Source organism: Tubulanus polymorphus, chromosome 2 (assembly GCF_964204645.1).
Source record: "Tubulanus polymorphus chromosome 2, tnTubPoly1.2, whole genome shotgun sequence".
Taxonomy (NCBI): domain Eukaryota; kingdom Metazoa; phylum Nemertea; class Palaeonemertea; order Tubulaniformes; family Tubulanidae; genus Tubulanus; species Tubulanus polymorphus.
This window is the reverse complement of record NC_134026.1, coordinates 21058222-21070683: the sequence shown is the minus strand read 5'-3', so window position 1 is coordinate 21070683 and position 12462 is coordinate 21058222. Positions and strand designations below refer to the sequence as shown.

General features: G+C 40.3%; 3 protein-coding genes across 4 annotated transcripts; 2 read left to right on the top strand and 1 right to left on the bottom strand.

Annotated features, from left to right (window-relative positions):
* Positions 1–554: 554 nt before the first annotated feature.
* On the bottom strand, positions 555–6381 carry LOC141900758 (putative phosphatidate phosphatase). Of its 2 annotated transcripts, XM_074787787.1 has the most exons (7): positions 6271–6381; positions 4962–5053; positions 4625–4776; positions 3611–3915; positions 1632–1689; positions 1284–1460; positions 555–843 (listed from the first exon to the last, which is right to left on the bottom strand). In XM_074787787.1, the coding sequence occupies exons 2-7, from the start codon at positions 5032–5034 to the stop codon at positions 736–738; spliced, it is 873 nt and encodes a 290-aa protein (XP_074643888.1). In that variant the 5' UTR covers positions 5035–5053; positions 6271–6381; the 3' UTR covers positions 555–735. The 2 variants fall into 2 exon arrangements, with proteins under 2 accessions (XP_074643888.1, XP_074643887.1); XM_074787786.1 differs by lacking the exon at positions 6271–6381 and having other exon boundaries at positions 556–843; positions 4962–5115.
* On the top strand, positions 6340–8914 carry LOC141900757 (contactin-associated protein like 5-3-like). The gene is made up of 6 exons (XM_074787785.1): positions 6340–6434; positions 6532–6918; positions 7144–7323; positions 7402–7533; positions 7641–8063; positions 8816–8914. Exons 2-6 carry the CDS (start codon positions 6816–6818, stop codon positions 8887–8889), a joined length of 912 nt encoding a protein of 303 aa, XP_074643886.1. The 5' UTR covers positions 6340–6434; positions 6532–6815; the 3' UTR covers positions 8890–8914.
* Positions 8915–10152: 1238 nt separating this feature from the next.
* Positions 10153–11190, top strand: LOC141899031 (somatostatin receptor type 4-like). The gene has a single exon (XM_074785182.1). The coding sequence runs from the start codon at positions 10153–10155 to the stop codon at positions 11188–11190; it is 1038 nt and encodes a 345-aa protein (XP_074641283.1).
* Positions 11191–12462: the final 1272 nt, after the last annotated feature.

Sequence of the window (12462 nt, the reverse complement as noted above, 5' to 3'; positions counted from 1 at the left end):
GGTCCTTCCGGAGCCAAAGAGTTTTAGCCTTTTTCGATTAACATTATCGTTGAAGCCTTAAGTGGACCGTGTCTGAGCGTTGGTAACAATGAAGCTCATACACCGAGGGGAGAGTTCTCAATTCGAGGCCAGAGTGATCGGGGGATGCGCATCCCCTAAATATTTCAAAATTGGCAAAATGTACATAAACCAGTTTATGTACATTTACCATAAATTTGTTCTCTGTATTTCCAAAAATTGGATTTATAGTACGTTTTAGATTGAGAAAGTGCCCTTTTGATTGGTATTTTGGCCAGTGCACATCCCTGAATCAGACCCTAGATCCACCAAAAATTTCATTTGAAATAAATCTGAATAAAATGAAGATGGTAGGAAGTATTCCACTGGAAACGTCAAAATCAAACAATAACCATTGTTTCTTGACTGCATTGTGGGTGTTCACGCAATTACTATACGCAAGACTGGAAATAGTCTCAACTATCCTCGATCCACTCCTGGGTACGGTGCCAAAATTGAATAAAACACTCCTTGCGATAAACTTCAAAATTATATTTATTGTCTTAATTTTCACAAATTTCCAATTCACATTTTGAATTCGTAATTCAACTGGTTCGAGGCCGAATACCATCAGTTAGAGAGTATATACGACCACGAAGCAGTTTCTGCACTAAGTATTTCAAAAAGTGGCATCAAAAATACATATGTATATTTTTGGTGGCATTCATTGAACCGACATCAAAAAACTGCTGTCTTTTCATCGAGGATTTGCTGTTTGTCTTGAGGCAGTAGAGGTTGGCTTTCGTACGAGGGATTCCGTGACCATAAATCCGAAACACAGTATACCTGAAAATCACAAGGAGCTTTGAATATACCTGTGAGCAATCATCTCAACGGATACGATTGCTCGTAGCATATGTACGATGGATGTACGGGCCTCATCAGAATGATTGTCATATCCGGCATTGGAAAAATAGATGATGAAACGTAAAAATAACCGTTTCTAATTTAGGTCTAATAATTTAAGTGTAAAAATGATAATGAAAACCACTTAGGAAAAATGTATGGATGAATAATGTGCATAAAATTGTGCGCATGACGAAATAGTGATAGGGCACTTAAGCACAGCGTGGAAACTGCAGCATGGACGTATAAGATAGATCTAATCTAATACGTCCGTGTTCGGAGGAATGTGTAGTTCACATCAGTTTTTTTTCTGTGAAATGGAAACCAGTTCAAGAATTATGACAGGAAATACTGATAATGGAGTTTAATGGAAAACTCACTGTTAAAAGACAGCCGACAATACCAATGAAAGCACCGGCTATTACGTCAGACGGGTGATGTTTATAGTCAGATACGCGGGTAAAACACACGTAGCACGCAATCAGCAGAGCAGCTCCGGACAGACAGTGCTTCAACAAAGTGCTGCCCTTCCATTTCATGTGAACTTGGATATAAATCTGCAAATTATTACATGCGAGCATAAATTATAAAATTGCACTCCGAATGCTAATAAATTCTGTTCCATTATGCCGTCACCGACGGACCATTTACTTGATGGAATTCAATAATTCAGAAGAGCGCTGAATATTTTCCAGGAATATTATTTTTTTTGTTCCGAAGGTACTTACAGCCAAATAAAGTGCGCAGTACCAAACATAGGATGCGTGTCCAGACGGGAACGATAACCTGAAATAGGTTCCGAAGATTACTTCGTTGAATGGAACTTAAGAAACCGTGTTAACCCGGTGTAGAATAAATACAACGAGACGAATAGAACTTTATAGGTTAACTAGTATATTTGACGCATGAGCATTCGCTACTAGTTAGTGTAAAAATATGGACAAACGTACTATTGTTCATTCACCCGATGAAGCTACTATACCCGAACTAGTAGCGAAAGCTTGTGCGTCAAACACACTAGTTAACCTATCAAGTACTCGTTGTATTGTATTGAATTGAAAATAACATTAGGTTGTGTTGCAACTTTAGAGATAACAATCGCAACAAGAAAATTAACTTTAATAAATTATTTGACGCCTGCGAAAAAATGTAGAATTTCTGGTATAAGCTAATGTGGAATTGCAAATTTGAAATCGAAGTTTTAAGAAATTTCGGGAATTATGAGATTTGGCGATTGGGTAGATGATACAGTCTTCGACTGGTCTAATTTAAAAAAAAATTGTCAACTTGTGACTTCGATTCACTTTTGCCTCTAAGCTGGTCTGCAACTTCATTGCCTCCATGGTTGAAGAAAGAGCTCTTCTGATGTCTGCTTCATCATGACTTTGAGCATATAGCGTGTAGCCAGCCAGCCCGGTCCTGGGGCCCGGTCTGGCTGTCACTTGATATCCTAGACTTGAGTCTGGGTAGAAGTAGACATTGTCATATAATTAACTTATTCATGTTATTCTGTATGGATTACCCGTGTGTCTTGTATTTTCTTATTTTAAAATTTGTAAATGTATTGATTTTTGGAATTTTATCCCGGAATTTCAATGTAATAAGGATCAATAAAGTGTTGAATTTAATTGTCACCTTATACACATGCCATCAGTGGACGCGGAGCCGTATATGACAGCTATGCTATTATAAATTGCTAATCTCATGAAACCTGCATACGTCTAATATCGAACATATTTTCTAAAACATTTGAATATTGAAATTATATGTTTACACGTTTTTATAGATATAGATAGCTCCGTCATTCCACTAGCATCCCCATGTCAGGGTCTGACTTTTATATCAGACTTCCAAATCGTGTATACATCCGCCATTTAACCGAATAATCCGATTTACTTATCATTTCTATTTATCCCTGCCGCCCCTGATATAATCATACATCCTTTACTATTACAATACGTCTTCTCATGATATTCAATGCGATATAACATTTCAACGTTCAAATAGAGGTCATTATATAATCCCAGGGAGCCATTCTGCATCTTTATCAATAATATTTTGCCAAATAGCTTGTATGTGTACACATAAACCTGTGACGTTTTGCACATCGATTTACGGTTGTCGTTTGTAAAATGACGCTGAATGGTTATCATTGTTTAGGTTTCATAATGGTAACGTTTTATAAGGCGTCAAAAAATCAAATCGAGTATGAGACAGAGCCCATCAATTTATATCAATTTCAAAAGCAAATGATATCACCCAGAGGAATGCAGTATATCGAGTTATTCGTGGGACGAACCAATTTCTACACACAATTTCTTCAACGTATAGCGGCAAGCGGTAGGTTAGCAGAACCTGGTGCAAACGGTGCGGGTGAGACGGAATTTAGGAGAACCGGTTTAAGGCGACAGTTATGTTGGAGGTCGATTGGCTGCCAGAATCATTCAAAGTAAAACCAAGGCCCTTGTTGTGTGGGATGTCTAGTTCTAAAGTGTTGCATTGACTAACTTCGAATCCCCTAAATTTCCCTCTTTGTTTGACTGCATTATCCCAGTACGGGGCCCCGGAAGTAACACGGCGAAAACCAAATATTCCAACGAAAAGATTATTTCGTTCCCACGAAAACAATATATTCGTTTTTCGTTTTTTCACCATATCACCTCCAGGTCTCCGTATCCCAGCATTGTACACAACGTTTGAAAAGTACCTGGCTTCTCGTATTTCGGCCGAGTTGCCGGTGCAAACGTCCGTCGACGTGATAAACGTTCCATTTGCACAGGCGCTGGCTAATGGTTTGCAGACTGTGAGGAAGTAAGGACGGAGCCGTCCAATAGCATATTTGCCTATGTCGTTGAACGACTGACTGAACGCGAGTCCGAAAGCGAATTTACCAGCCTCCTTGTACCAGGTCCATAGCCATTTGTTGATCGACACACGACCGATAGTGTAATGATCGAATACCTGGTGGCTCGCGTACGACATGCAATATTTCACGCATTCTACCACAAATATCTACGAAGATAAAGAACAAAAGAACGTTTACAGTTCTGATACTAAAACAAACATTCTCATCAACTTCGAAATAACACCGTCGGGAGAAGATTATAAGAAACATAAATTGACGATTTATACGAGGCATGATTGAACAACGGAGACAGACGATTTAGATGGGAATGTTTATCTGCATGCGAAATTGGATAGCTTGTCATCAAACGAATTAACTCTCCGAAATTGATAGCGCTGACTGACTGATCTCTTCTTAGTGGAATAAATCGCAGCGACGCGGCTTGCTAGTTCGTCAACTAAGCCAGTGTGATTCGATTTTACAAATAAATCTGATCATCAAAACGTCTGAGAATTTTCGCCTATCTTTCCTTACTCTATTCGTTCACAAACACATATACAGTCAACCCCGATATACCGCCCTCCCATCCTATATACCTCCATCCCCGCCTACCGCCAGGTTTTCTCAATGTACGCATCTATACAAATACATAGTAAAACACCTTCGATATACCGCCATACTCTCTATACCGCCGGAATCGTTCTGTGCCGATGTGGGCGGTATATCGGGGGTATATATCGGCTGTATATATTACATGTGATATCATCTTGGTTGATCATTTGATCCTAACTAAAAAAAAAGGTCATATGAATTACGGCTAGGGGATTATTTCGGGCGCAAAAAAGTGGGATTATATATGAAAATAAAGGAACTCACGATGCCGATAGGTAATAGTACACCGACGGCTACTGTAGTGTTCCACGAGACCGTGGACGGCAGATAGGGGTGTTTCAAATCTTCATCATCGCAGAAAAATCCTCTGTAATAAGGCGATCCGTAATATTTCAAAAGAATCGGAGGTAAGCCAACTGAAAGAGATTACCGAAACCTGAAGACGACGATCATTCGATATCGCAAAAAAATTCGACAGATCGTGGTCGCCTGCGCCGAGGTAGATGGCTGTAATGCGGTCATAATTGCCGTGTGGTATTATCAAATCTCAAGCATAAATAACTTTTTTACGAAAACAGATTCCGTAAGCAGGTCGACTTACCCAAAGTAACGCAGGCTACGTCGAGAAATATGTGAAGTAATTTCTGTAGGATATCCTTAGTTATCGAATCCATGTCAAAATATGTCCGCCGTCTATCGATCAAACATAGGCTTATTAAGCGCAAAATCTCGCCAAAACATATCGATATTGAATGGGTAACATATCTTATCTGACCGGTATATAGAATACTGTAAGATAACACGGTGCTTGTATATCTTATTATTAGTTGTAGTTGGCCGCATGTGATTAGTTTATATGTCCATGGTTGTAGTTAGAATTAGCTCGTGGTGTAATAATAGATTTTAAGACAGAACTGTGGAAAACAGCGAAATAGTTGCTCATCCCAGAGATAGATTATAATACAGGGTCCAGTTCCACAGTTCTGAGTTAAGATTTAACTCCGAGTTAACTCATTGAAAATGAGCACTAACTCACAACTGTGGAACTGAGCCCTGGGTGACACAGGTCGAAGAAATGCAGCCCCGTTATTAGTTCTTCGCTCATTTTAAAAAGCTCGAATTCGCTGAATTCTTCGGGGGGTGATATACTAAGGCGCACTGGAATTCAACGATTGTATCAAACACGCTCGATTCGCGCGAATCTATTCACCGAACTCGTCGACTGTATGCAAATCCGGCGAATAAAAGGTTGATTCGAGGAAATACACCGATAAAATACGCCCAGACTGTCACAAGCTTTACTTTCGTAATTTTCCAAATTTTTGGTTTTAACAACCAGTCATTTGTCTAGCATTATTTGATTCTGATTATTGGATTCTTCGTTCCTATGAGAGTGATATAATTCGATGAATATAGATTCGCCCTGAGTTGATTTGCTTAGATGTGTGTCGAGTCGAATAAAACCGATGAAAAAATGCAGCTTTGATTGAATAGTCTCTAATATTGATCATTATTCGATAAAACTATAGCCCTATAAAGTGTGTCATACGCTTAACACCAGTAGTTCGATATTCAGCGCTAGAGGATGAAGGGAGATGTATACCATACTTTCAATTGCTTTCGTTGTTATTTTCACTATCGCATAATTTTAGACCTCGGCATAAAGCCCAAAGGAGCGTTTTTGCACGGCTTGATTAACAAACGAAATACCGCAAATAGCATAAGGTTATTAGATGAATCGTGGCGATGATGGTTTTTGAATTGCGAATATGCGTGCCACTAACGCGATTTACGAACTACGCGAGGTTCCTAACGTCTTTTAATTAACCCCGAAGGAGTTCAAATCAGGAAATTTCGTGCAGCGAGTTCTAACAACCGAAACGTTGTTAGTATCGTTAATCTTGATTTACCACCGGAAATACTTGTTGCAGAAGCAGCAATTCGGAAGCGTCGGATCAGCGTTCCCACAGACACAAATGACGGGCCCATCGCGACTCACGTTCACGCCCCGAATCCGGATATCCGAAAAAAACCAGCGAAACAACGATTGCAATGACAGATAAAACGGCAAACGGTAGGCGAAATCAATCAATTGTCAGCAGAGGTAAACACATTTCACATTATTTCTGGAAAATAACTAATCAGTATACATTTATTCAAATGTATTTTAGAAATATTAGAGAGCAGTCTGTTTTGAAGTAGGTCTACCATATGGTGTAGTAACTGTTTGTATCCTTTTTAAGAAAATCGTATCCTTTTACTGAATGGTATATTTTTCTATAGTGTTGTCGCAAAATCCTTGCCTTTCACACGCGCGCGGTGAACTAAATTGGCAAAAATATGTATCATAAGACCAAAATTAAAATCAAAATATCCGCCGTAATTTATTGCAGTTCCGTGTTCGTGGCGGTCGTGGAATGCCTGGGGACACTTTGATGTCACGTGCGGTACCGGCATGCAAGTTAGGACTCGTACCAACAATGAAGCCATGCACGGTGGCAAGGAATGCGAGGGAAAAAACCAAAGCGAACAACCTTGTTACTCCGGTGTTTGCCCAAGTAATTATTCGAGATCTTTCACGGCCAATATATTAGGATTGATAAAAGGCGTGAGCAAAATCTGCGTTCTAAAACATAGTTGGCATGTCTGTTGAACTGATGCCAATTCTTGAAATGGTGGCGTTTATTTTAGGGTTAAGAAACATAATTTCCATCGTAAAAATATCAAAACATTTTTTTGTTAATCGATTTCTTTTCACAAATAACCTGAAATTTATTTTAAAGAACCAGGGGATTGGTTGGAGTGGGGCGTTTGGTCGGCCTGTTCCAGATCTTGCGACGGCGGTCAGAGAAATCGTACTCGGGTCTGCGACTGGACTACACACGGAGTCAATCTTACTTTAGCTTGTATCGGAAACGGAGCCGATTCGCAAGTTTGCAACAACTTCAGCTGTGAACCAATACGTACGTCATGTACCGATCTGAAATAACTATATTTGGTTTTTGTTTGGAATACAACTATCATTTTGTTTCTTCTTATAGCGAAAACTTGTACAGAACTGAAGGATAGGGGGATGTTCATAAGCGGTTCTGCAACTATTTCTCCCGACTTCAAACTTTTAAAAGTCTGGTGTGATTTTGAAATGGAGGGAGGTGTTGGTGTAACAATCATAGGTAGGACCGACGGCTCGTCTTCGATACCGATCGAACAAAATTCAAACGCATTTGCTTATAAATCCTATGTTATTTCTCATTGAATGGAAATATGTCTATACAATTAGGGCATTCTTTGAAGAACTTCACTCGTGTTAGCGGATACGAAGGAGCGGGCGAATACATGATGGAGCTCAAATACGATCCATTGAAAACGAACGACGGAGTCGACTCCCTCGTTACATTAGCCGATCAATCGTTGCATTGTAAGCAGTACATCAGCTGGAAGTGTCACAAAGCGGGAATCGTGTCCGAAAAAGACGGCGTAACCAAGGTCACTTATTGGGAGAATCGCTACGGGACCAAACGAGATTACTGGGGTGGTGCGGAGCATGATTCCGGGATGTGCGCATGCGGAATGAATAGCACGTGCTTCGACAAGAAGAAGAAATGCAACTGCGACAGTAACGACGATAGATGGCATGAAGACCAGGGTTATCTGACATTCAAAGACGATTTACCGATTACGACTTTTCGTGCCGGAGATACAAGTAAGATTGAAGCCCACCTCGTGTTTTTCTATTCATCAAAAGTGCGTTTAAGATACCACAAAAAAGCCACTTACATCAGATACATCTATTCTCAAATAATCCATTCCGAAAATCGAATGAATCATCAAGAAAGTGAAAATCATGTGGGTCGATGTTGCCCAGTTCGAAGTCGTACTCAATTACTGCAAAACACTGTGTGATAAAAAGATCAAATTTCAAAATTTTTTTTTCTACCGTGACTGTTCCAACATTCATTAAAACAGCCCCAAACTAGCGATTTCATGTGCGAGTGATATTACCGTTTGGCAATATATTCCACCCTGCGAAATGTAGGGCTTAACCGAGAAAGATTCGTGTGATGGAACACTAATTTGTTCTACTGGACATAACTGTTTTTATGAGCGGAAAATTTGTCGTCTTTCGCTGAACAGCAACTGCACACGCAGTCATGAAACGCTGTTAATGCGTTAGTTTACTTGTTTTCACGTAACACTGGATATTCCGCGCGTTGGCAAATGATCAATTAGGGTTTTCTTTTACTGACTTATACCACGCACCTGGGCGTCAGTAAATGACTGACATAAATCTGGATGGTTTACTCGGCGCCGTTAGGGCGATTATAACCCGCGAATACTAACGAAAAATCCCTTGAATATCATTAACCCGGTAGCCAATCAACCAGAAACAATTACTTGGCAAATTGCACCGAATCCGGCGTTTTCTTGCTAAAATGACTGTTATCTTCTTTCCAGGTGTAATGCATAATGAAGAAGGGCAATTTCTCGTCGGACCGCTGATTTGCTGGGGAACGGATCCGCACTTTTAATGTTTAATAACACTGCCGGAAGGGGGATCAACTTGCAATATAATTGATATTCTCTGTCATCTTAACGAGCATTGAAAGCCCCAATATTGCCAATATTGAATACATTGCAATATATATACAAACAAATTCTATTTATTTGTTACATAAAGAGTTGGCGAATAATAGATCTGGCATGGACCTGTTGCATGCGGTACATGTGCACCAATTCTTGGTGTTGATCTAAGGCTTTTCAAATCATCTGCCGCTTTCAAACTCATCATTTAGATTCTATTCTTTTATAGGTTCTTGGGGTATCATTCCTTTATGTCTTCTACTTGCAAGCAAATTTATACTGGTGCGTCCATATGTAGATATTATCATACGTGAATTTGTCTACAATTCATTTTTCTGTCGACGCGCCCTCGATATTATCAAAAATACATAAAGAGATGTATTTTTGATATTATCTATAAATAACAAAGTCAGTTCAAGCTCAGAAATTGAAAAAAAAATCCACCCAGTGTTGTTCACTAACATGATTGAAATAGGTTTTGTGAAGAGAGGTGTCGCTTAACCACAAAACAAGCGTTATAGCCACGACAGTGAGATATAACCGAATATATGCAGGCCTAGACTTTTTTTCGGGAAAATGAGGATAATTTGTTTCTTATTATAGCTAATTAATCTCTTGAACGTTTGGACTAATTTTTTTGTCGGTGTGCCATTTCAGACACTCTGCCCCGTGCAAAATGACTAAATCGCATACTATAAATTCAGTAGTCGATATATTGTATTTATTCACAAGCTGTTACCCGCGTAGACCTAATGCGATAAACTGATATCTAATGGCAGGGCGGAAGAGAATTTGGCAGTCGGTGAGTGAGTGAGCGAGCATCCTTCTTACTCGGTTTGACATCTCGATACGGCTGTGTATTGACGGAATATATAATTAGCCGGGGGAAAATAGCGTGTGTTACCGCGCGTCGGGTTTTCAGATAAAAAAATCTAATCTACCGGTAAACCAGTCCAGTAGTTAACTTCTGAATTCTCCGGGGTACGCATTTTTGATTATGTGCTGGACTAATCACAAACCACGGTAAGAATTCTTTTTTCATCGTGGCGTCACCGAAGTCAGTTGACGGAGAGTCGAGTCGAATCCGCAACAGTCACGCGCAACACTTTGACTATATTGGAGGCGCGGTGCGCAAAATGATATCAATTCCCAGCACGATGCCGGTGGTGAATGATTCTTAGGAGATCGGATTTTGAAATATCCAAACAAGGATGGAAATGAGTGGTGCTGGTGGTGAACTCGTGAATTTAACTTACGAAAGTGGAGCCCATTTAGATGTGTGTTATGACGAATCGTGTATCAATGGGGAATATGCGCTTCTTCAAATGATCAGCGCCTGTTTCATCGCCGTTATTTGTCCAATCGGAATCGTTCTCAACATTCTCAGCGTCATCGTATTACTGGCCGAAAATTCCAAAACCGCACAGAATGTGTTTCTCATTTCGTTGGCTATATCGGACACGATATTCTTGTTGTACAGTTTAGTGCATATCGGTATTAGCTGTTTTGTCGAAATAGCGATCGAGTCTTGTAGATTCTACTTCAAAATCGGCCAGATGGCAGTATATTGTAGATATTTCGCGCGAATTTTCACGTTTTGGATGGTTGTGGTCGTAACAATTCACCGGTTTTTGGCCGTTCGGCATCCGCTTCGGGTGCGAAACTTTTCAGCGAAGAACGCCGGTGTTGTGACGGGCATCGTATTCGCATTGTCGGTGGCCGTCGGCATTTGCCTAACCGAGCTGATCAAACGTGCGGGTCGGCCGAGGGTGAAAGTGCTAGGTACCATCATACGATTACTAATGGCCTGTATATTGCCGATCGGGATAGTATTTGTTTGCAATTCATTCATGATTTATACCGTTAAACAGGCTCGTTCTTTTCGAAGATCGGCCAGCACTAACCGTGAAAATCCCCGAGCATCCTCGAACGCCGATGACCCGTCCATCCGCATCATTGCAGTGAGTACGGTTTTTCTGATCTCGTCAATACCATTCGTTGTAAGCACGTCGTTGTATCTGGTATCTGATCCGTTGTTTAAAGAAATGAGCACCGTGTCGGGCATTTCGTTGTGCGTGAACTCTAGCGTAAATTTCGTCTTGTATTTCTACACGGGGTCGAGATTTCGTGTGGCATTTCGTCGGAAAATTCTTCGCGTTAGTCATTTCCGTGGAAGTATGTTGAGTCGCGAAACAGAGATGGCGGAGTTGAATGCGGTAACTAACAGCTGCAAAGGAAACCTTTCTTAGGACTGGTAACACGTCGGAATCAATCTCTTGTTAGCAATCAACCCCTGAACCAACCTAAGCGTGCTCTCCATGCGCTATGATCCGTTATTGGCCTATATACAGGTATTTCATCCCTTGGGGCTTACTCTTTTATCACCTCCCAAGTCTCTATCCGAAATCGCCGGTTGGCTCCAGACAAAATCCGAATCACACCACCTCGACAGAAAGGAGGTTTCGGACCATCGAAAACGTGACCGATAAAAGAGTACGATTGGAGGCAGACGGATTCTCCGATCTGATAAAAGAGTACACCCAAAGACCAATATTGACTGAATTTTTCCAATTTGGAATAAGTATTCTAAGTTCTCATTCGTCGTCATATTGTTGAAATAGCTTGTGCATAGGACCTATCAGATTTTGTAACTATCAATCAGCTGCCTGGACAAACCCTGAGACATTTCATACTTCGTCTTCATCATTTTAAACTTTGATTGTCTTTCCATATGTCCAGGACCTCACCCGAGACACATACTGCATAATCGAAAATTAACTCACTTCAAAATGCCAGGCTTTGGATACCAATCACTTCATTTACAACGGCCAATGTCACAAGTGGGCTGGTTCCAGGCAGTGGGTTGATTGGTTCCTGAATTAAATTTTTTACGGAATAATCTTCTGAATACGCATGCAGCGAAACAACTCAGGATTTTTCTAGCTAAGCCAAAACATCCGCCTGAATTGGCGACCTCCATAGAGTTTCGAAATTCTCTTTTCAACGACCGTACATTGCTTCTTCATTCAGAAAATCAGTTTTAGTAGATAAAATAGAATTTGTAGACTCCGTTTTCCCCGGACTCGATTGCCGTGGAATATTGCATGCCCCGGACAATATACTGTATATATTACCACTTGATACGGCTGCCACTGAATTTGTGTACATCGGAGACAATCTATTGGTCCCGCTAGCTCCGGGGCAAGCGGGGTCTACTGTAGTAAATCTTTTGATTTGTTATCATAATTCTTTTTACTATAATTATGTGTGGTACATCTATTGAGTTAAACATATAATTTACGATGAATAATGATGACTGCTCGAATCGTTAATGGAATATGTTAATCTATCTCATTTATTGTTGTTACACATTCGCTTTTGATATGAACACATGAATATATGGTTATATGTAACCTTTCTGAGGGGATGTGTAAACGAAAATATTTGAAATACTGGTGTTTGTGGATTTTTGGTATGAGTTTATTGTATCAACCGTGTCGACTCATGATTGAAGAAGTCCT

Bases quoted from the DNA above. Each gene is read 5' to 3' on its own strand.
- LOC141900758 (XM_074787787.1), bottom strand. From the start codon at position 5,034: ATGGATTCGATAACTAAGGATATCCTACAGAAATTACTTCACATATTT. The intron at 3,916-4,624 runs GTGAGTTCCTTT...TTATCTTCGTAG, and splicing joins TACTATTACCTATCGGCATC to ATATTTGTGGTAGAATGCGT. The intron at 1,690-3,610 runs GTACTTTTCAAA...AACCTATTTCAG, and splicing joins GCCGAAATACGAGAAGCCAG to GTTATCGTTCCCGTCTGGAC.
- LOC141899031 (XM_074785182.1), top strand. From the start codon at position 10,153: ATGGAAATGAGTGGTGCTGGTGGTGAACTCGTGAATTTAACTTACGAA.
- LOC141900757 (XM_074787785.1), top strand. From the start codon at position 6,816: ATGCAAGTTAGGACTCGTACCAACAATGAAGCCATGCACGGTGGCAAG. The intron at 6,919-7,143 runs GTAATTATTCGA...TTTATTTTAAAG, and splicing joins TTACTCCGGTGTTTGCCCAA to AACCAGGGGATTGGTTGGAG. The intron at 7,534-7,640 runs GTAGGACCGACG...CTATACAATTAG, and splicing joins TGTTGGTGTAACAATCATAG to GGCATTCTTTGAAGAACTTC.